Source organism: Artibeus jamaicensis, unplaced genomic scaffold (assembly GCF_021234435.1).
Source record: "Artibeus jamaicensis isolate MK-2021 breed Jamaican fruit bat unplaced genomic scaffold, CSHL_Jam_final scaffold_804, whole genome shotgun sequence".
Classification (NCBI taxonomy): Eukaryota; Metazoa; Chordata; class Mammalia; order Chiroptera; family Phyllostomidae; genus Artibeus; species Artibeus jamaicensis.
In genome coordinates this window covers 2,951,064-2,974,687 of record NW_026522055.1, presented here as the reverse complement: position 1 = coordinate 2,974,687, position 23,624 = coordinate 2,951,064, and the positions used below count along the sequence as shown (strand labels likewise).

At 40.5% G+C, this 23,624-nt stretch overlaps 1 protein-coding gene, 1 non-coding gene and 1 pseudogene across 2 annotated transcripts in view; 2 read left to right on the top strand and 1 right to left on the bottom strand.

Moving 5' to 3' along the window:
- Positions 1 to 20,560, bottom strand: part of LOC119038437 (zinc finger protein 62-like) — a 28,625-nt gene extending 8,065 nt beyond the window's left edge. The window contains exons 1-7 of the mRNA XM_053659689.1: positions 20,498 to 20,560; positions 17,590 to 17,688; positions 10,071 to 10,266; positions 9,410 to 9,536; positions 9,033 to 9,128; positions 4,092 to 5,439; positions 298 to 543 (exon numbers count right to left, since the gene is read on the bottom strand). Coding sequence (XP_053515664.1) covers positions 298 to 543; positions 4,092 to 5,439; positions 9,033 to 9,128; positions 9,410 to 9,536; positions 10,071 to 10,085 — 1,832 coding nt within the window. The 5' untranslated portion in view covers positions 10,086 to 10,266; positions 17,590 to 17,688; positions 20,498 to 20,560. The remainder of the gene's footprint in view (positions 1 to 297; positions 544 to 4,091; positions 5,440 to 9,032; positions 9,129 to 9,409; positions 9,537 to 10,070; positions 10,267 to 17,589; positions 17,689 to 20,497) is intronic.
- LOC119038448 (60S ribosomal protein L26-like) lies at positions 11,823 to 12,300 on the top strand (annotated as a pseudogene).
- Positions 14,289 to 14,435, top strand: LOC119038472 (small Cajal body-specific RNA 2). Its single transcript, XR_005080429.2, has one exon. It is a non-coding gene; the product is annotated as a small Cajal body-specific RNA 2 (non-coding RNA).
- Positions 20,561 to 23,624: the final 3,064 nt, after the last annotated feature.

Genomic DNA, 23,624 nt, shown 5'->3' with positions numbered 1-23,624 from the left:
TCGGGACAAGGACATTATCTCTACAAATTCTTAATTGGTGCACCGACCCCCAGGACACACCAACCACAGATGGACAAGCCTGGTTCCCCTCAAATAACTTCAATTCCCTTTCCCACCTGGTTCATCTTAACTAACTCCACCTGGGCGCTTCTACCCTCCCCCCCCTCCGACCCCAAAGATGATTCTACGCTCCACACTACACCTCGCCCACACGTCACCCTGTGACAAACAAAACTTCCACTGTGACGAAAAACTCCTGGAGACAAAAACCACAGACTGACCTAACCACGCACTGACCTGAATTTTTCGCCAGACCCACAGGAAGAGCACAAATGTTGTATTTCCGCAACTGCTTCAACTTCTGCGCTGGTCCTGCTCCGTCTACTACGGTAGCCGAGGGCAATCACAGGCGTTTGAATAAACTTGTCAACCATTTCCGTATTCGTTAGCAATATGTCCGCGCCAATGTCGCGGTGCCCCCAATGGGGGACGCCATGTTGGGACACCTGAGTGCCGTACAAAAGCAGAGTCCGGGCTTCAGGACTAGCGTTGGCACAAAGGCGTGGAGTGTAGCATCCACCAATGCGAGCAACAAATGGTCGGAAGCTTTCAGGAGTTTAAGATGGAACTTTATTGGCCAAAGTTTTACCTGCGCAGGGGCGAACTCACGAGGTGTCCGGAGACATGGTGCCAAAATGGCTGCAAATGAGAGTCGCGCCTGGCGCTTACAGCCCAGGGTTTTTATTGGGGTGAGCAAGCAAGCAAATACAGAAGCAGACGTAGCTATTAGCAATTGGCTATCTCCAGAGAACACACATGGCTATGTTCTCTGCTTGCAACAATGGATACTTTTCTGCAGAGACAAGGTCATGCACAGGCAGTTTATCTTGTTCAGCACACTTTGTACTTTCTGTACTTTCTATCTTCCTGGCTGAGACAGTCTGGAGCCTGCCTCGGGTTCCTCTTGGCTACTCTTATCTAATTCCGGGCCTAACAGGAGCTACTGAAATTATCTCGTTTTCTGGTGCTTGGAATTTTGCGGAAAATGGGTACATTTCCAGTGCTTCGCTATGCAAACACAGTGAGACTTAAATTACTTTTGGCAGGCCAAGCAGAGAAGTACTAAGCTGCAGGCTATATTCTTCACTGTATACGCATTTAAAAAACGTTGAACAATAAAAAATGTTTTAAAAAGTTTCTAAACAAACAATTAGGAGTTCAGGTCAGTATAGTAGCAGAGGCGGAACTCCTAAGAAGGGGCAGATAATACATCTGGTAGACGGACACCCACAGCCCAGGCTGGAAAACAGTTGACCAGAAGAGGTCTTTAAGAACAAAAAGATTTCCAGAAATTGGTAGTGTGAGGTTGGCTATCACCAACTAGGAAAGAATGGCTGGGAAGAACCTCACTTGGTATTGGGAAGAACCTCACTTGGTATTGGGGGAGGGGACTCAGAAAAAGGCTACTAAAGTGAGGCCTGTAAAAGTCTAGAATCAATGCCAGGAGCACAGCCTGTATCCATACCATTAAAAGGCATATTACAGACGTGGTGATGTAGTTATAACCCAGGATTTAGGGCAAATAAAGTCAAAATGAGGCGTGTATCAGGCCGTTGTTCAAAAGGCACAGTCCTGGTTTAGGGAGTGTGGGATGTGACTGGGGAATCTGCATTCATTTAAGTTTCTGAGGCAGGAAGCTTATCAATCATTAGAAACAGGCCTGTGCTGGATTTACCTGGTAATCATTTGTAAATTATATACATGCCTAATCAGTATGTTGTACACCTGAAACTAATAAAATTCTTGCGTCAACTATAATTGAAAATATTAAAAAATTGGATATTAAGAAAAGGAATACAAACTGCTCTGGGATGTTCTCTGGATGCAGTTATGATGGGTGACTCCCCTCAAAACTGTCTTGGTTCAAATTATATCCAGAAAAGCCTAGGGGGGTATGCAGGAATACCTCCCCCACTACAACCTATACATTACTATAAATTACTATGATTATAGTAGTAATTATTATGAAGTTTTATTTTTCCTCATAGGATTCATCACATCCTGAGATTACATACCCTTAATCCATCTCCTGTCTCCCTTACTAGATTGTAAGGTCCATAAATGCTGTTTCTTTGGCTGCTTTGCTCACTGATACAGCCACAGAAGGTGGTTATATCAGTGTGCCACTGTGCCTGGCACAGTGTTGTTCCTGGAAATATATCTGAAGGAATTACCCAAAACCCAGCATTTGAGATTGATTTCTGAAATAGCCACCACTTGGCAAAACAAGTTTCCATTTCTTTTCCTATGAGCAACACTCACTTTTTATAACTTGGATAGGTGGGAAACTATGGGACAGTTATGAGATTAAATGAAACTATTCTGGATAATGAGAGTACAAGAGCCCCATTCCCAAGAGACGGAGAAGGAAAAATGAAGAGAAAGTACATGTCTCAATTCAGCAGGTAACAGTGAAGCTAGAATCTTTGAAATGGTGGCAGCTCTCAAGGGTGATGGTCCTGTGCACAGACCCAGAGGCTCTTCTCCGTGACATCCCTCAAGGATCTCACCTCTTATCTTCTCCGATAATTCTTCATCCTTAGAGGCTAAGATTCTTGTTGTCCCTTTTACTCTATTCTGAGAATCTTTCTTTTGTTCTGCTCAGTTTATATTCAATTAAAGTCTCTAATCATAAATAATTTGGGAAAACACAACTATTCTTTACAACCTCCTTCCAAAGGCTCATTCTTTTCAGTGACAAAAGGCTCTAAGTCATTTTAGCTAATTCATTCACTTTGCAAATCAGTATATAATTTGCTTTTATTTTTCTGTGCTGGGAAATACAAAATCATGCCAACCACTGCTTTCCAGTATAACTTTCTGGGATGATGGAATTATGACAGATTTCTCTGAGTAGCCATATACTTAGCTATAATGTTTTGATCCCTGTGGTGTCCAGTAAGGTGGCCACTAGTCACATACGGCTACTGGGCACTTGAAATGTGATTTAGTGTACCTGGCAACTGAGTTTTTATTTACTTTTAAAAAATGTGAAATCTAAGGAGCATAAAAATGACCAAGGAATTTTTCAACTACTTGGAGGTAATACATAGGCATTAAAATAATAACTTACTGAGGTGCTGAAATCTATTAGGAGTCCTTGTCTCCCTTCCAAATAACAAGCCCCTTGAACAGGAAATGATCATAATCCTTTGAACCTATGGCTCCATATTCACTATGCAGTGTTTCATGTCCCCCTAAAATTCACTCATCAAAGCCTAACCCCAAATGTGATGGAACTAAGAATTGGGCATTTCAGAGGTGATTTATGCCTTGATTTGGGACACGCAGCTTCTAGAGGTGTAAGAAATAAATTTCTGCTTTTATAAACCACCCAGGCCATGGTATTTTCTTAAGACAACCTTAATGAACTAAGAATATGTCCATTTCATGAGTGTAGATATTGATAACCTCTTACTGTATTCATTGGTGTGTATAGGTGCCACTTAAGAGATAAGATAACCCAACTACTTCGGCACTCTCCCAGGACACCATGCCCACCTTCGGTTTGATCAACACTGTGTCCTCACTTTTTTTTTAAAAACCAGGTACAGGAGAAATATTTGACAAAAAACTCACTATAAATGAATGAATTGACTCAATCTAAAGTTGCTGTTTCATAAGTCCCGCAACATAATATATACACTTCTAGAGATTATGGTAGACATCCCCATTTTCCATTACCCGAAAACCTGAATGGATAAATACAAAAACACATCACACCAAACAAGTATTAACCCTTTAGTGGTTTTCACTCATATCAACATTTCAGATATCAATTCTGTTTACGTTTTAAAAATTCAATTATTGCCTCAACATAGCTTCGTTCATTCCTTTAACTGACACAAAAGGCCAACTGATGTATGTGTCTGGGTTAACAGCCAATTATGCCTCTGCATCAATGCATAGAGGCATAATGACTTCCCAGTCTCAGCATTTATACAATTTCTCTCAGTATATACTTTTCAACCATAACGTGAGGTAGAAAGTTTTGATCAAATCTTTGCACACAGAATGTCAGAGTATATTCCTATTGGTTTCCTGTGACATAAAGTAACACGTAATTGACGACTGAAGGTGAGTCTTTACTCACTGCATTCATAAGGTTTCTATCCTGTGCAAATCCTTCTGAGGGTGCACATCTGGCCGCAGGCTGGCCCACTATGACTACATTTCTGTTTGATAGGAGCCCACTGATGTTTAATGCTGTCTGAGGGGCCACAGAAGGCACCTGCGTAGCCACTGCATTAACAAAGTTTTTCTCTTGCAGGACCACACTGGTCAGTGATGAGCTGGGACTTTCTGTGAGAGGATTTTCCACCTTGATTGAATCACCACATTTCTCTCTTGTGTGTATTCTTTTATGTTTCACAAGGCATGACATGTAGGCAAAAGCTTTCCCACACTCGTTGCAGGAATAGGGTCTCTCTCCTGTATGAGTTCTTTGATGGACAATGAGCTTCTGCTTAGTGGTGAAGGCTTTTCCACAGTCACTGCATTCAAAGGGTTTCTCTCCAGTGTGAATTCTTTGATGTTTAATGAGACCTGACTTCTGGGAGCAGGATTTTCCACACTCACTGCACACAAAGGGTGTCTTTCCTGTGTGAAATCTCTGATGTGCTATGAGGCATGTCTTCTGGATGAAGCCTTTGCCACATTCATTGCATATATAAGGTTTCTCACCTGTGTGAATTCGCTGATGTACAATGAGATTGCCCTTCTGGATGAAGCCTTTCCCACAATCACTGCATACGAAGGGTTTCTCTCCTGTGTGTGTTTTTTGATGTATATTGAGCCGTGATTTCTTGAGAAAGGCTTTGCCACATTCAGAGCATTTATAAGGTTTCTCTCCTGTGTGTGTTCTCTGGTGTTCAGTGAGCATGAACTTCCTGGAGAAGGCTTTCCCACACAGACTACACTGATGGGGCTTCTCACCTGTATGAATGATCTGATGATCAGTGAGCCAAGACTTCTTCATGAAGGCTTTGCCACATTCACCACATAGATGTGGTTTCTCTCTTTTTTGAGGTTTCTGATGTTTCATGAGTTGGGACTTAGTGCTGATGAGTTTTTGGTTTTGGGGTAATTTCATTTCACCCTGAAAATGTTCACTGTTAGCGTGGAAAAAGGATTTCCCATCTCCAGAAGGCTTAGTGGGAGTCTTAATTTCATAGCTTCTAGTCTGGTTAAGTAAAGATAGATTTAATTTCATATTTTCTCCATGTGAGATGAACATACAGTTTTTAAGTAACAGAGAACAGGTTCTGCTCTGAGGGACAGTATTTTGAAATGTGTTACATTTGTGCCATTGTTCTAGGCTATTGTCCATGCTTTCATTTTGTAAGTGCTCTGGCAGATGATCATCAGGTCTCCAGATTTCTAGGAAAGAAAAGCACAGTGAACTCATCCAGTATCTTGAACTGGAAGAAAAGTTAAACAAACCGAACAAAACCATGTTATGTCGTTTTTGTGATGACTTTGTGATGTAAGAGTAGACAAAACTCCATGTTCAATGTTCCTTGAATATTGGAAAACACAATAATAACAAGAAACTACAGGCAAGACTTGAGTGTAAAACAGGTTACATAATTCACAATACTACAAGCAAAACACAGAGTTGCCTGCTTTGTGAGGCCTTGCCAAACTGTAAAATATAAGCAATTTATGGTATCAGCAGACACAGGGAGAAGAGCTACCTCATCCACACTGGTGAGATACAGACTCACTCGTTCCACATCCCTGTGACTACTGTGTACCAACATGACCCTAGGTTGGGGATACACAAATGTAGTCCTCATGTTTATGGAGCCTACACTGCACTTTGGTGAAGTCACTTGAGGGACAAAGACACATGCAAGAAACAGCTTCAGGTTGTGAACACAGGTGGAAAGGCAAAGCGGACATGGAGAGAGGTGAAAGAAATCAGGCTACATTTGGAAAGAAGCCAAGATTCACTGTGGATTCATTATTCTGATGGGTATGGCAGGAGTAAGGTGATGACAGAGCAGAGAGCTCCTAGCACCTCTAACAACCTCCAAAACAGAGCCCTTAATTTCCCAATCGAAAGTCCTCCATATGTCATCTTCATCACCATAAATGAAAAGTCTACTCTTTAACCAGAAGAAAACTTGTCAGCATCACCCTTCATCTCTTTCTCTCACACACAGCATGTACCTCTGTGATAAATACTGCCTGCCCTCCATTAGGAATATGCCCAGAACTGGACTATCACCCCTTCCACACATTGAAGCCAGTCACTCTGTTGTATCATTACATGGCCTCCTGCCTGGTTTTCTTGTTCCTCCCCTTCCAATGACTGTGTTTTCTATGCAGTAGCCCAAACAATCCTTTCCACATAAATTATATCAGAACAATCCTCTACTCAGAAGTCCCTAGAGGGTTATCATCTCATGAGGAATAAAACCAAGATTTTGAAATGTCCCTTTATAGAATCCGCAGCTGCTACCCTGCTGACCTTACCTGCAGTCTTGTCCTCTTTGCTCTTTTCTTTTTTTTAATTAATTAATTTTTTAACTTTTTTTTTAAAATTGTTCAAGTACAATTTTCTGCCTTCCTAAGGTTCTTCAGACATACTCCTGCCACAAGCCTCTGACCTCTGACCTTTGCAGTTTTACATTGGGACATAACTTACCCAGGAAGCCTACTCACATTCATCATCTACCTGCTCTACTGCACCTTAACAAAGATTTCTTATTCCTGAAACCAGAGCCAAGGCCAAGCGCTCATTATGCAGTTATGCTGTTTAATGTTCCTTAAAGTAATTCTCATCTCAAGGACCTTTCTATCAACCTTCATCCATTTCATTTCATAGCCCATTTTGAGTTAAATCAAATCTCATCTGCCTAGAACACTAAACTAACAAAATAAAGGAACAAAAATTTAATTGCCTGCTATAATAAATGTCTCCAGAACCTGACAAACATTCAGCCCTCAATACACACAGAAGCCACTATTCCCTCATCATGTTTTGCAATAGCCTCTTCCATGGGGGTCCTGCCTAAGGACCTCCCGCTACTGTCTGCTTTCTACAGTCACTGAAGGGATCCTTTGGAAAAAAGAAATTATTTTTATATTATTATTTTTTCACACAACCTCAAATATTTATTTATTTATTTATTTATTTATTTATTTATTTATTAGCATTTATCCCCCCCCCATATCCTCTTCCGCCTTCACTTACCCTCCTACCCCTGCATTCACCACACTATCATCTGTGTTCCATCAGTGAAAATGGAAATTATTTCATGTCATTCCAGCACTTAACTTCACAGGTTTCTCATCTCATTAGGAGGGAAATCATCATTCTGTAACATAGATTACAGGATGGACTGGACCTTCCCTTCCTTTCCTCCTGTCTCTGTTGCCACTTTGACCTCATTTCCAGCATGTTCCCAAAGCCCACTCTACTCCTTCTACCTGGGCTCCACGCTGTTTCCCCACACACATTTTCCTGCCATTTCAACTTGATGTCCTCTCTACTTGGAATCTCACAGCCCAACAGCCTAACATCCTTCATCTCTTGGCTCAAAGGCATTTTGTGAGAGTGTTTGTGTAACCATCCTAAGAGCACCATGTCCCCAGAACTTACTGTTCCATTCTGCTGACTAAATTTTTATCATAGCACTTTTCTCCACCTAGATATATTATTTATTTGTGTGTTTTGATTCATTTTTTTTATTCCTTTTAGAATGAAAGCTTTTGGTCTATTTGTATGCTTTTTCTCACTGCTCTTGCCCCCACATTACACTAGGTTATCAAAAAATAATTTATAGATGCTGAATCAAGGAAGTAACACTATGTATGGAACACATTCAACAGCTGTTCAGAGATTAGATGGAAATCTATCTGTGATCATATCATGCATATCAAGAAAAAACTTTAATATCATATGATGGATAATGGAGTTACCTGGCACTTAATGTCCTCAGAATACGATGGAAAGGAATATAAAAGTTTTAGGAAAGTGAATACTACAGTACTAATATCTACAGTAAACAGGAACAAAGTTCAAAATCAGTAAATAAAGGAATTACTTTGAAGTACGAAAGAGTTATGGCCTCGTATAGGCTGGAACTGAGAATGTATGTACTAAAATGAATCTCCTCATTGAAACACATCATGAACAGAAGACCCCTTTAAAGAAGAGAGCTCTGCAGACAGAAACAACTGAGGTGACACTGGATGGCCAGGATGGCACATGCACAAGAGTGAAGGTGAACCTGAACTCACAGGGCTTTTCTGGGAGGGACGATGATTCTACGTCCCTGCAGTTATTGTGAGCTCAGGAGACTTGCCATCAAGATGAGTAAATTCTGCATAATATAGTCTGTGCTGGATCACAGTGGGGAAATCGAATTTGGGGGGCCCGTGTAGGAAACAAAAACAGCTTAGCTGATTAGAATGAGCAAAACTTTGAAGGGCTAGTGGATCAAATGAGGAACTGGAAAATAGAACAGTTGAAGAACCTCAGAGTGAAGAAAAAGTGAAGCTAAGAGAAAAAGAAAAGCAAAGGCACAGTGAAGATCAGTTTACTTGGAGGGCACAGCATCCAAGGGGTGGATATTAGGAAAGGAAATCCACATTACCAGGGGCAGAAAGGGGCAGTGGTCAGAAGGCAGTGAGCCCAGTTTTCTCTTTGGAGAAAGAGAGTGGAATCTTATAGCAAGGAAGGTGGAAGACTATGAAGAAGAAAAAGATTTGAGAATCCTAAAAAACAAAACCATACAAACAAAATATCAAGATGAAGATAAAGAGAACTCATACCCCAGAAAAAAATAAAGGAATCTATTTTCCTCTAAACTCCTAAAAAGATAAAGAGGTCTCTAACTAGGAGAGACATACATGGAGGCACTGCTTACCTATCTACAAACCCCCTTCACTTCTAAGCCTCTTCTCTGAACAACTAGACTGTGATTTCCACAGCCTACCCCATGGTGGTTCTCTTAACCCACCTGAATGGTTTTGACAGTGGATTTCACCTTCCTTTGTCCATGGTGCTTCTCCGTCATCCAACTTGGAGAATACGTCTGGATTGCTGGATTCATAACCTGTTCATGGGGAACGGTGGAACACTTAGACTAACTGAAAAAGACTTGGGTTCTGTGAAGACTGCAGAATGTTACATTTCAGGACAAAACAATTTTCGCATTTACAAAATAAAGGCTTTTCTCTCAAGAGAAGGGAGAATGTACTGATCTGGGACCAGAGAAGAAACTAAGACTCATCTACCACTTCAGAAAACCACAGATGTGCCTGAGCTTTCAGAAGCTGGGGATGGAAAGACCACTGACTAGAAACCACCTGAGTGACACTGGGGAGCTGTCCTCACCCACTGACACAAGGTTGCTGTAGTTCTCCGACATCACGTCTCTGTGCAGGTCCTTCTGATCAGAGTTCAGGAGCTGCCACTCCTCCCAGGTGAAGTCCACGGCCACATCTTGAAATGTCAGAGATTCCTGTAACAACATCATACTGTTTAATGGCATGATGTGCTTTATGTATAGCAGAAATGTTAGATTTTCTTCTCATTTTTACTTTATAGGCTGTATCTATATAGTAAATGGGTTTAATTTAAGATACAGTTGAATAATCACATGCCTAGTAAAATGCATGGTGTGGCAAAGGTAGGTTTGCAGTCATTCTTATAGAAAATAATACAATAATTAATAAACAAAAAGACAAGATAAACAATATAAGAAACAACTGTTTCACATACTCACAACCTTAAACCTACATCTGCCCTGCCTCTTTTTGTAATTGTGCATTCAGTCATCCATGAATTCATATAATTAGAAGTTTCTATCATGTGAAGAAATTAAATGTTCTTGTTAACCTAGAAACGCCACATTCATATATTTGAGAGTCAAAAGAGATTGTATATACTATATACTTTATACTGTATACTTTTCAGATTAATGGAGGTGGTTTTTCATAGGCCTCAACAAAGCCATTAATGAGGAAAGGAAAGGATAAAACAAACCCAAAGTCACCTGAGTCTGGAGCATTTTCTTCTGTTCTCTGCAAAGATTTGGCAAAGGAAGGCTCTGTCTTGGTGTGTTCTAGGTCTGCTCTAAATTTCTGTTCAGAAATCTGTCTTCAGTTAGGTGTGTCCCCAGACGTGCTGATACCCAACCCTGCAACTTCCTCCTGCTTCACATAATTCTATTGCTCCCAGGGAGTCTGGACCTGTGGATTGAGGAGAAAATTCAGTGGGTGATACATTTCCTGTTGACCCAGACGCTACAGTGCTTCTGGGCCCTGACTCTCACACAGTGCCCACAGTATCACTGATATCCCTTCATATGTAGTATCCCTTTGGCGTCCCAGAAGCATTTATTCTTCTGGCCAATAAGTCCTAGGTTCTTTTTGTGGTAGAGGTACTTCTACCTCAATAAAGTCCTGTGGAGTTTATGTGCGTGGTGTGACTGTCCAAGGAGACCTGGAAAATTACATCCTTCCCCACACCATGCCTCCGGGGTAGGTGAGTCTCAGTAAAATCACTTATACAAAGCAGATCATGTGAAAGGAGGGGATCAGTGCACTGTTCCTTTTAAAACATGTTTCCTCAGGGGCTTCTTCAAACATTTCTCTGCACCCCGTGACTGTACACATTTCAGGGGGAAACCGATTCACTAGATAAGTCATCAGCACTGTCTCATAAGCAATAACAGTAATATCTTAGGAGGTTTTAAAATACATACAAAAGTAAACAGCATTGTAAATAAACTGAAAGGTGGTAAATGAAGTGGTTTAAGATCTCTGCATTGTCGGAAAAGAGTATAAAATTATTATTTAACACAAGAATTTAAGAAAGCTCCAGGTTCTCTGTAATCTCTACTGTCAGGATGAATACCAACAGTTGTCTTAAAATATATAATTTCCATGCTTAGGGGTGGGTGAAATACAAATCGAAATCTTCATCCAAGCTCTGGCCAGGAAGCTCAGTTGGTTAGAGCATCATCCCAATAGCCAAGGTTGCAGGTTCAATCCTCATTCAGGTCACATACAAGAATCAACCAATGATCCCTGGCTGGTGTAGCTCTGTTGGTTGGAGCGTTGTTGAGTAAAGTGAAAGGTTGCCAGTTCAATCCGCCATCAGGGCACATATCTAGGTTGCCAGTTGGAGCCCCAGTCAGGGTGCATCGGTGAGGCAACCAATCAATGTATTTCTTTCACATAGATTTTTTTCTCTCTTCCCCCCCCCTTCCTCTCACTCTACAAGCAATGAAAAAAATGTCCTCCAGTGAAGATTATTTTTTTATTTTTTATTTTATTTTTTTTAAGATTTTATTTGTTTATCTTTAGAGGGAAAGGGAAGGAGAGAGGGAGAGAAACATCAATGTATGGTTGCCTTTAGTGTGTCCCCTGCTGGGAACTGGCCTGCAGGGAACCGACCTGCAACCCAGGCATGTGCCCTGACTGGGAATTGAACTGCGATTGTCTGGTTCGCAGGCCCGCGTTCAATCCACTGAGCTACACCAGCCAGGGCAAGATTGTTTTTTTAAATCAACCAATAAATGCATAAATAAATGGAACTACAAATCGGTATTTCTCTCCCCTCCCTACTCTCTCTCTGTAAATAGCAATAAATAAACTTTTAAAAAATCATCCAAACCAAGGCAAAAATAAATTAATTAATTAAATATAGAAAAGAAAGAACAATGGGGGCAAGTTCAATGCACTTAGATGATTTTAAAAATGACATACTAAAAATTATATTAAGTGTAAACACACAGCTCTTCCCTTTTGTGGCCATCACAGAGGAGCCAGCAGTCAAAATGAAGTTCAATCCCTTTGTAACTTCTGACCAGAACAAGAACCATAAAAGGCGTTTCAATGTACCTTCCCACATTCACAGGAAGATTATGTCTTCTCCTCTTTCCAATGAGTTGAGACAGAAGTACAATGTTCGATTCATATCCATTCAAAAGGATGATGAAGTCAGGTTGTACGAGGGCATTACAAAGGGCAGCAAATTGGCAAAGTAGTCCAGATTTACAGGAAGAAATTTATCATCTATATTAAACAAGTGCAGCAGCAGAAAGTTAATGGTACAACTGTTCATGTGGGCATTCACCCCAGCAAGGTGGTTATCACTAGACTAAAACTGGACAAAGACTGCAAAAAAAAAAAATCTTTGACTGTAAAGCCAAATCTCACCAGGTAGGAAAGGAAAAGAGCAAATACAAGAAAGAAACAACTGAGAAAATGCAGGAATAATGTAATCCTATATATAGCTTCCATTAAAAACTTGAAGAGAAACACACACACACACAACAAGGATTCCAAATAATTACATTAAATACTAACACCTCAATACTGTCATATCAACTTATATTTAAGAGTGAATCACATGCTATTATAGGTGGCATGTCTGAAACATAACAATACAGAAAGTTTGAAATACAAGTTTGGAAAGAAATATATCATGAAAAGAGTCACCACAGACTTCCAGCCAAGATGGAGGCATAGGTAGATACACTACATCTCACTGCACAACCATAAGAACAATAACAACCAGTCTAAAACCAAAAAACAACCAACTGCCAGAAAATCAAAATGTACAGAAGTCTGACAACCAAGGAGCTAAAGAAGAAATATTCATTGAGACAGGTAGGAGGGATGGAGACAGGGAGCTGGAAAAGACAGGATATAGTGTGGCCACCATGTCGTGGCGGCAGCCAGCAAGGCAGTGACAGCGAGGCAGCAGCAGCTGGAAGGACAAGTGGTTTCACATTCACATGTGATAGATTAAAAAAAAAAAAACCCAGCGGTGATACCTGGGGAGCAGCGGTACCAGGTCTAGGACAGACCATGCAACCCAGAGTTCCAGCACTGGTAAAAATAAAGCCTTATAAACTCTAGCTGTAAAAAGCTGTGTGTGTGGGGGGGGAGACAGCTGAAGAAACTGCAGTCTCTCAGGAGAGTCCATTTCAGGGGCCCATAGGGTCCTACAACGTACACAACCCCACCCACATGGGGAATCAAAACCAAAGCAGTAGCTGGAAGAGCACCAGTCACTTAAGGGAATTAGGGGAAGTGACTGAAAGCAGGGCAACAACCAAGCAAGCAGGATTGTTACTTCTTTGAAACCCCCCGCCCCCACATATAGCATAGCAATGTAACAAAAAGGGTTGCCCCTTACCACATAACAGGTGCTTTGATAAATTGGGAGAATAAAACAGGGTCCAAATGAAAGAACAGATCAAAACTCAAAGAAAAGAACTAAGCCATGAGGAGTTAGCCAACCTATCAGACGCAGAGTTCAAAACACTAGTAATCAGAATGTCCAGAGAAATGATTGAGTATGACCACATAATAAAGGAAGGTATGAAATCTATACAAAATGAAATAAAGAAAAATATACAAGAAACTGCCCTGGCTGGTTTGGCTCAGTGGGTTGCTCACTAGCTTGCAAACTAAAAGGTCACTGGTTTGATCCCAGGTCAGAGAACATGCCGGGGTTGCAGGCCAGGCCCCCAGTTAGAGGTGTGTGAGAAGCAACTGATTGATGTTCCTCTCACACATGGTATTTCTCTCTTTCTCCCTCCCTTCCCTCTCTCTAAAAACAAATAAACTAATTAATTTAAAAAAGAAAAATATACAGGGAACCAACAGTGAAGGGAAGGAAGCCGGGACTCAAATCAAGGGTTTGGAACAAAAGGAAAAAATAAACACTCACCTGGAACAGAAAGAAGAAACAAGAATTTAAAAGAAAAAAAGAGCATAGGCTTAGAAACCCCTGGGACAACTTTAAACATACCAACATCTGAATCATGGGGGTACCAGAAAAAGACAAAGAGCAAGAAAACTTATTTGGAAAAAATAATGAAAGAAAACTTCCCCAATTTGATCAAGGGAATAGACATACAAGTCCAGGAAGCTCAGAGAGTCCCAAACAAATTAGACCAAAAGATGGCCACAGCAAGACATATCATCATTAAAATGCCAAAGGTTAAAGATAAAGAGAGAATCTTAAAACCAGCAAGAGAAAGAAGAGTTACCTACAAAGGAGTTCCCATAAGACTATCAGCTGATTTCTCAAAAGAAACCTTGCAGGCAACAAGGGGCTAGAAAGAAGTATTCAAAGTCATGAAAGGCAAGGACCTACATCAAGATTACTCTATCCAGCAAAGCTATCATTTACAATGGAAGGGCAGATAAAGTGCTTCCCAGATAAGGTCAAGTTAAAGGAGTTCATCATCACCAAGCCCCTACTATATGAAATGTTAAAGGTACTTATTAAGAAAAAGGGACTGGTCCTATGTGGCCCGGTGCTCAAATGTGATGAATTGATCAGATACAAAAGACTGGGCTTGTCCCAGGCTGCTGAATATCAAGGCAATTCTGATCTGAGCCCATTAAAAAAAAAGAAAAAGAAGATAAAAGGATAAAAACTATGAACAGTAAAATGACAACAAACTCATAATTCTCAACAACTGAACTGCAAAAACAAAGCAAAAGCCCTGGCTGGTGTGACTCAAGTCGATTGCGTGCTGACCTGAGAACCAAAGGGTCACTGGTTCAATTCCCAGTCTACGGCATATGCCTAGGTTACAGGCCACGTCCCCAGGAGGGAGTGTGCAAGAGGCAACCATACACTGACGTTTCTCTCTCACTCTTCCTCCCCTCCCCTTTCTAAAAATAAATAAAACTATATATTTTTAAAAAGCCAAAAACCAGAACAGAAACAGATTCATAGGAATGGAGATCACACAGAGGGTTATCAGCAGAAATGGGGAGGGGGGAGAATGGGGGAAAAGGTACAGGGAATAAGAAGCATAATTGGTAGGTACAAAGTAGACAGGAATAACATAGGAAATGGAGAAGCCGAAAAACTTATACGTACCACCCATGGACATGACTAAGTTAGGGGATTACTGCAGGGAATGGGGGTACAAAGGGGAAAAATGAGGGCAGAGGAGTACAAAGGGGAAAAATGGGTCAACTGTAATAGCATAATCAATAAAATATACTTTAAAAAAAGAAGAGTCAGCACAAATAATCTGGCATAAGTATATTCTCAGACCAAATGCACCAGAAAACCAAAACATACTACTGAGAGAGAGAAACAATGCTCACTGGTAAAAGGTTCAATTTACCCCTTATAAAAGTATTTCATTTATATGCACCTAACAATATAGTCTTGATATGTCTACAATATAGGTGGACTGAAAAACAAGAAGAGATAAACAAATCCAAACTAATAAAAGGATTTCAACATACTTTCCCCAGTGACTGACAAACAGGGTTGTCAACAAATAAAATTTATGAATTATCATTTGGGAGAACATCACAAATATTTAATAAGTGGCAAGAAATGTTGATAGAAATTCTAACAAATAAATAGAAAGATTGACTGTGAAGGTGACTAAGAAAATAAAGCACTTTAAAGACGCCATGTCTCAGCCCTGGCTGGTGTAGCTCAGTGGAGTGAGCAACGGCCTGCGAACCAGAGTATCGAGGTTTGATTCCCAGTCAGGGCACATGCCTGGGTTGCAGGCCGGTTCCCAGCGGGGGATGCATGAGAGGCAACCATACAGTGATATTTCTCTCCCTCTCTCCTTCCCTTCCCCTCTAAAGATAAATAAATAAAATCTTAAAAAAAAAAAGATGTCATGTCTCCCAAATACAAACAAGTACATAGACCCAATGAAACCTGTCAAATCCTAAACTGATCCCTTTGTTAACATTGGTACACCTCTGAAAAAAAAAAAAAAAAGTTGAGGGTACTGGCTGGTGTGGCTTAGTTGAGTGCCAGGCTGCAAAATCGAAATGTTGCCGGTTTAATTCTCAGTCAGGGCATATGCCTGGGTTGTGAGTCAGGTCCCCAGTTGGGAGCATGCAAGAGGCAATCGTGTATCTCTTGCACAACAATGTTTCTCTCTCTCTCTTTCTCCCTCCCTCCCACTCTCTCTAGAAACAAATAAATAAAAGGTTTTAAAAAAAAGTTGAAACACTTGGTATATCAGTTATGAGGGCTTAAAGTTACTTTAGCTGTGACAGTACTATATAACAGTACTATATATATTAGCATAATAGACAAATCAGCCAAAGGAACAAAATAAAATGCCTATGAACAGATTCAGGCATAGATAAAGATGTGATACACAGGAAGCTCTGCAGAGAAGAGGTTAAGTATGTCCTTTCATAATGTGATTAATGGACAATCAGATATTCATGCTGGAAGTAGAGGATGAGAAGGAGACTGAACCCCACCTCAGAACACACACAAAAATCATTTTGGAGGCCCTGGCTGGCGTAGCTCAGTGGACTGAGCGCAGGCCTGCGAACCAGAGTATCGCAGTTTGATTCCCAGTCAGGGCACATGCCTGGGATGCAGGCCAGTTCCCAGCAGGGGACTCACGAGAGGCAACCACACATTGATGTTTCTCTCCCTCTCTTTCTCCTTCCCTTCCCCTCTCTCTAAAAATAAATAAATAAAATATTTTTAAAAAATCATTTTGGAGAACTACTCTCAATCTCAATGGGAGAGGCACATAAATAAAACTAAGATATATGGAAATTTCTGTGTCAACTTAAGGAAACATCTTTGAAACGAGCCCCATTTTATTATTTACTTTATATTTTTTTAATTATAAGAGAAAGTTTATTTAGAAAGTTACAGAGGTAGTAGAAGTGAGTCGGCGGGGCTGTGTAGGCTCAGGAAACACGTTACAGAAGCAAAAGGAGGGCCCTTAGAGCTTATGGGGGAGAAAGGCAAGACTAACACCCCTGGGAAGAAGGAGTGGGGAAAGAGAAAGCCACAGGCTTGCTTCCCAAAGGAAGAACAGCTAACCTGTTTAAAGAATAATAAAACAAAAACACCTTTTTGTAACTCATATTGTTAGGGCTGGAATTAGATAAAAGTAGCCAAAAGGAACCCGAGGCAGGCTCCAGACTGTCTCAGCCAGGAAGATAGAAAGTACAGAAAGTACAAAGAGTGCTGAACAAGATAAACCGCCTTGTGCATGACCTTGTCCTTGCAGAAAAGCACCCATTGTTGCAAGCAGAGAACATAACCATGTGTGTTCTCTCGAGATAGCCAACTGCTAACAGCTACATCTGCTTCTGTATTTGCTTGCTTGCTCACCCCAATAAAAACCCCAGGCTGTAAGCACCTGGTGCGACTCTCATCTGCAGCCATCTTGGCACCATGTCTCCGGAGACACCCAGAGAGTTCGCCCCTGCGCAGGTAAAACTCTGAAACTTTAGCCAATAAAGTTCCATCATAAACTCCTGAAGGCTTCCGACATTTGCTCGCATTGGGGTATGTTACAATATGTGAGAGACCCTCTCTGGCTTGCAACTCCTTAAAAAGAAAAAAGAAAAAAACCTATGTATTAAGCAAAAGCCAGACATTTAAAAAAATGCATGTATATGATTGACTGATAGAGTTAAAAATAGGCACAAGTGAATAAACTATGAAAATTATGCATGATTAATTATATGATAAAAGTATAAAGAAAAGTATTAAAGTGCTTGGCATGGAGAGAATATGGTAATTACCTAGGGTATGAGGAAGTCATTGGAATGGGGCTCACAGAACACCACTGAAGTGCTGGCAATGTTCTCACTTCTTGACTTGGGCAATGACTCCCTTTCTCTCTATATAAAATTTATACATGAATATATAATTTATAATTATATAATTCATAAGTATATAAATATAAACCTATTGTATAGTTATATAATTTATAAACATATCAAGTATATTTTATATATGACATATACATACTTTGCATATTTATATATTTTATATCTACAATATATGTGAGCAGTACATATATACATAAACATGTAAATATTGCTTTATACTGATTTACTTACAGATCTTCTAAATTAACAAACCAACTGAAGAGCTCAACAATCCCAAAAGCTTGTCTCTTAAAAACACCATAAAATATATGCATTTGTAGAGACAGATTGAAAGAAAACTGGTCCAAAATACACAAGGAATGAATGGAAGACATAAACCACATTAAACAGATATATTTTTATAGGTTTTATTTATTTTTAGAGAGAGGGGAAGGAGGGTTAGAAAGAGAGAGAAAGAAATATGGATCAGCTGCCTCTTATTCACCGCCACCTGGAGACCTGGCCCACAACCCAGGCATGTGCCCTGGCTGGGAATCAAACTGGCAACTTTTCAGTTTGTAGGCTGGCATTCAGTCCACCAAGCCAAACCAGCCAGGCTAATGACATTTTTTAGCCTTAAAGCATACTATAAACATTTTTATGTCATTAAATTTTAAATTCTGGATTAATCATAACTTTATGATCCTTCCCTCCTAGAAACTGTTATCTCCAGACACTAGCAAGTGAATTTTCTGGGTAGGCAACAACTCCACTTGCCTATTTTGAACTGGAGAGTTGAACAAATGCTTTCAGATATGAGTAAACTGTAAACATTAGAAATAAGAGAAAATTAAGGTTATGTTCCAACAATGTTTAATCAACATTCAAAAAGAGATTCAGGAATTATTTATTTCAAAGAGAAAATGGCCCTGGCCAGTGTGACTCAGTTGCTTGGAGCGTCTTCCCCAAACCCAAGGGCTATGGGTTCAATTCCAATAGTATCGCTAGTGGGTGTGTGCGTGGGAGGCGGCCTATCGGTGCCTCTCTCTCATGTCAATGTATCTCTCTTCCCCCCTATCTAAAGCAATGAAAAAAATGTCCTCGGGTAAGGATAAAAATTAAAAAATAAATAAATAAAAGAGAAAATGTTCCCCAGAATCCACTTAGCAGATTTCCAGATGTAGCTCCCTAGGCACTGAATGTACCAAGTAACTAAGCTCATTTCACAGTAATTCAATCACTAGCAATGGGTACTGGAACCACCACTGTTGACTAAGACGGACCAGGACTTACTAACACACTGACAGACGGGTCACCTTGTCAGAAGGATGGATAGTAAAGAAAATGGAGATTCTGTTAGCAAAGAAGAAAGTGTAAATGTATGTCAGGGAAGTAAGCAACATTGTCATCTCTGCTGCTATACATTCACAGATGAGAGCAGGTGTTGGCAAACATTGTGTGAAAAGGGATATATATGTGTGTGTGTGTGCATGTGTGTGTGTGTGTATACACACACACAGTATTTTCTTTTTTGAGGGCTACAGGTCTCAGTCACAAGAACTCAGTTCTGCCTCTGCAGCATGAAAGCAGCCACAGACACTGAGTGACGGATGGGCATAGCTGGATTAGTCTCTCCACTGCAAATAGTCAACCCATGGGTAAAAGGCTGAAAAACAGAGGACTTCTCCCCTGGGATCTACCTGGTTTCTCTGAGTTGTTATATCTAAGCTATATATGCCCTCAAAATAACAGCACATCTAAACCACAAAACATGTACAAGAATTTTCATAGCAACATTACTCATAATAAGGCAAACTGCAAACAATACAAGTTTAATTAACAGTAGGAAAACCCGCCCTGGCTGGCGTCACTCAGCGGATTGAGCACTGTCCTGCGAACCAAAGGGTAGCTGGTTGGATTCCCAGTCAGGCACATGCCTGGACTGTGGGTCGGGTGCCCCCAAGGGGGCGCTGTAGATGCAACCACACATTGATGTTTCCCTCTCTCCCTTCCCCTCCCTCTAAAAGTAAATAAAATCTTTTTTAAAAATTAAAACTATATTTTTAAGAAACTGTAGGAAAACCTGCCATATACTAAAGCTATGGAATGCTATGGATTCCATTCTGTCTGAACAGCTGAAGTTTGGAAACAACCCAAACACCAACCCAGGGTCCTGGGAGTCTAAAGATTCAGCTTCAGGATCGAGACTCTCCGGACAGACAATGACCACACACACCCTTATACTTCCAAAACATACACCAGACACCCTCACGTGATCACCATCCACGCTGGCCACAACATCAACTGTTAAATGCCGAACCTGACAGAGCAATCATCCTAAATGCCACCTCCATCCATTACGGAGTGACCTGAAAAGACCATCACAGTCAGGGCATGGTCGTTGATCTCTGTAGACCCTTAATCGTCTGATGACCCCAAAGGATCCGCAGCCACAAACAGGCGTGTCACACCTGGTTGCCCCCAAATACCTAGGCGCTCCTCTTAAAACCCCCACCGATAATTCCAAGGGGCCAAATACACCACTTCCCCCTAGTGATGTCAGGTACTCTGTGACAGACAAACCTCCCAGGAGACTTTTTGTTTTTTTAAGATTTTTCTTTTTTAGAGACAGGGGTTAGCGAGGGTGAAAGAAAGGGAGAGAAACATCGATTGGTTGCTTCTTCCACACACCCAACCAGGACTTGAACAGCAACCTGGGTGTGTGCTGAGAGGAAAATCAACCCTGTCACCTTTCAGCTTGCATTCTGATGCCACACCAGTCACGGAGAGAGAAACTTAAAAAAAAAAAAAATACTTCAAAGGACAGGAGCACACTGACCTGATTTTCTCCACCCTGCTAGGAGAACCTAAACGTTACACTTCCGCAAACTGCTTCAGCTTCAGGAAAAGTCGCCCAGATATTTCGTCACCCTACGGCGGCCGAGGACGATCGGAAGTAATTGAATAAATGCAGGAGATTTCCAGCCAGTGCTCCCCAGGCAGCGCGTGTCAGCGTGCTGTACGCAGTGTCGCCATGGGGACTGCTACGCTAGGAGACGTGACAGTGGTACCGCAGGCAAAGGCGACTTTGGCACCAGCAGCCAGGATTGGCTGGAAGATAGGAAGCTCCTGAAATTATCTTATTTCCTGGAACTTGTACTCCTGTGGAAAACAAGTGTATTTTCAGAGATTCCAGCTTCTGGAGGCAAATACAGAATGAGCTAAATATTGTTAGGCTGGTTGGGCAAAAAAGTTATGTTTGCAGCCTTTACATTTTGTATAAAGATTTTTTTTTTTTTTTTTTTTTAGGTTTTGAAACGGCCAGGAGCTCAGGTATCCGTGTAGCAGCAGAGAAAGAAATCCTGCAAAGAGAAAAGGTCATGCATTCGGTAAACGGACACAGACGGGAAGACTCTGGCTTTAAATTTCTTGCAGGAATTGGTTTTTAACAACAGAAAAAGATTTCCAGAAACTGGTATAGTGTGAGGCTGGCCATCATCAACCAGGGTAAAAGAACGAGGAGAAGGAGCTGAAGTTGCCATTGAGATGGGGGCTTTGGGAAGAGGCCACCAAAAAGGAGGCCAGTAAAGATCCAAAGCTGAACTCTGGCTGGTGTAGCTGAGTGGATTGAACAATGGCCTATGAACCAAAGGACCCCCAGTTTGATTCCAGGTCAAGGCACATGCCTGGGTTGCATGTCACCTCATCAGTAGAGGGTGCATGAGAGGCAACCACACATTTACATTTCTCTCCCTCTCTTTCTTCTTCCTTTCCCTCTCACTAAAAAATAAATAGTCTTAAAAAAAAATCTGGAACTGATAAGAAAGGCACAACCAGAATTAAGAATCCAACAATATTGAGGTCGGTTGCTTTTTCACCAAGGCCCCAAGATATGCCAATGTAGTAAATCTTTTCAACAGAACATGCTGGAATAATTGCATATCTAGTTGCAGAAAAATTAATTGAGCCTCTTAACTCCAACGATAAACAAAATTAATTGAAAGTAAATCACAGACCTAAGGATGAGAGGTAAAAGTATAAAACTTAGAGAAGCAAAAGGGAGATAATTTTACTGAACCTGAGTTAGCTAGAATTCTAAATAAGACAAAGGATTAGTCATAAAGAAAAAATAATTAATTGGACTTACTTAAAATTTAAAACATTTGTACTTCTAATGACATTTAAGAGGAAGAGTTGAGCCAGAAATTGGGAGAAAATATTTCTACGTCATATATCTGGTAAAGGACTTGTTTTCAAAATGTATAAAGAACTCGCAAACCAGCCCTGGCTGGTGTGATTAAGTGGATCCAGCGGCCGCCTGTGAACTAAACAGTCACCAGTTTGGATTCCTGCTCAGGCACATGCCTAGTTTGCAGGCCAGGTTCCAGTTAGGGAAGCACAAGAGGCACCAGATCATGTATCACTCATACATCTCCCTCCCTTCCCTTCTCTCTGAAAATTTAAAAAAAAAAAAGAACTTGCAAACTCAACAATAATAAAATAACCATCTAATTAGTTTATGTACAAGGTCATGAAATTTTCTAAATCTGGATTGTGGTGATGATGGCAAACTCTAAACTTACTAAATGTCAACAAGTTGTGCAATTACTATGTAAATAATGCACATAAATTATGGCAGTAAAACTGTTGAGATGAATTGCTATTATGCAGTACAAAATTTATAGGGTATGAATTTAAAAGAAAAAACACCCAGTATAACTGCAAAATTATAAACAACCTAGGATTAAAAGTAAATGGAGCTGTCTGGAACATACAAGAGAAAAGGTACTGAGAAATCAAGGAGTTAAAAAGTAAGAATTTAAGCCCCTGGCTGGTGTAGCTCAGTGGATTGAGCACGGGCCTGCGAACCAGAGTATCGTGGTTCGATTCCCAGTCAGGACACATACCTGGGTTGTAGGGCAGTTCCCAGCAGGGAAGCCACAAGAAGCAACCATACATTGATATTTCCCTCTCTCCTTCCCTTCCCCTCTAAAGATAAATAAATAAAATCTTGAAAAAAAATAATAAGAATTTAGTTCTGGGTGATGTAGCTTGGTGGATTGAGTGCTGGCCTGTGAACTGAAAGACCTCCAGTTCAATTCCCAGTTAGGGCACATGTGTGGGTTGCAGACCAGTTCCCAAGTTGGGGGTGAGTGAGAGGCAGCCCATAGATGTTTCTCTCCCTCTCTTTCTCCCTCCCTTCCTTTTTAGCTAAAAGTAAATAAATAAAATCATTTTTAAAAAGTAAGATTTTAGATAATGAGAGGAACATATAAACTGAACATAATTGAATTTTTTTTCAAGTATACCCCACTTTAATGAAGACTTTCTATGTGATTCTAGTTACCACCCTACTAGTTCACCCATGATATTATAGCCACTAACATTAATTACATATTGATATACATATTGTGTATGTTTGTTTAAATTAAAATAAAATTAGATTGCATTATGTATGGTATAAAATAGGACAATAAGATATAAAATATGAAAATACATGTTGAAGAAAATAATTTGTTCTAAAATTGGCTATTTCTGGATGACTTAAGAAACAGTAAAAGGACTCTGTAATTTGCAGATGGATTATATAAGTTAAAGAAGGAACTATTTATTCAGAAGTTATACTGGTTGAGAATAATGGCAGAATATCGCCATTAAATCTCATTCTCTTTATTAACAAAGAAACACCCACAAACATACAGTACTGCCCCTCACCTTTTGCCAAACCACGTCAGTTAGGGGTACCATATCACAGGAAAAGAAGTCTGTAGCTCAGCTAGGCTCCTGTTCTTAATCCAAAACTGCATCTTCATGGTGGGCAAAGGAATCCTTCTGCATCTTTTCAAACCACGTGGCCAAGAGAGAGCTCCACCTGGCTGTTACAAACTGCTTTCCAGCCATGTGGTTAAGAGAGCTCCCTCTCCACCCCCAATCATATGATGGCTGCCATACCTGGGTTTTAAATC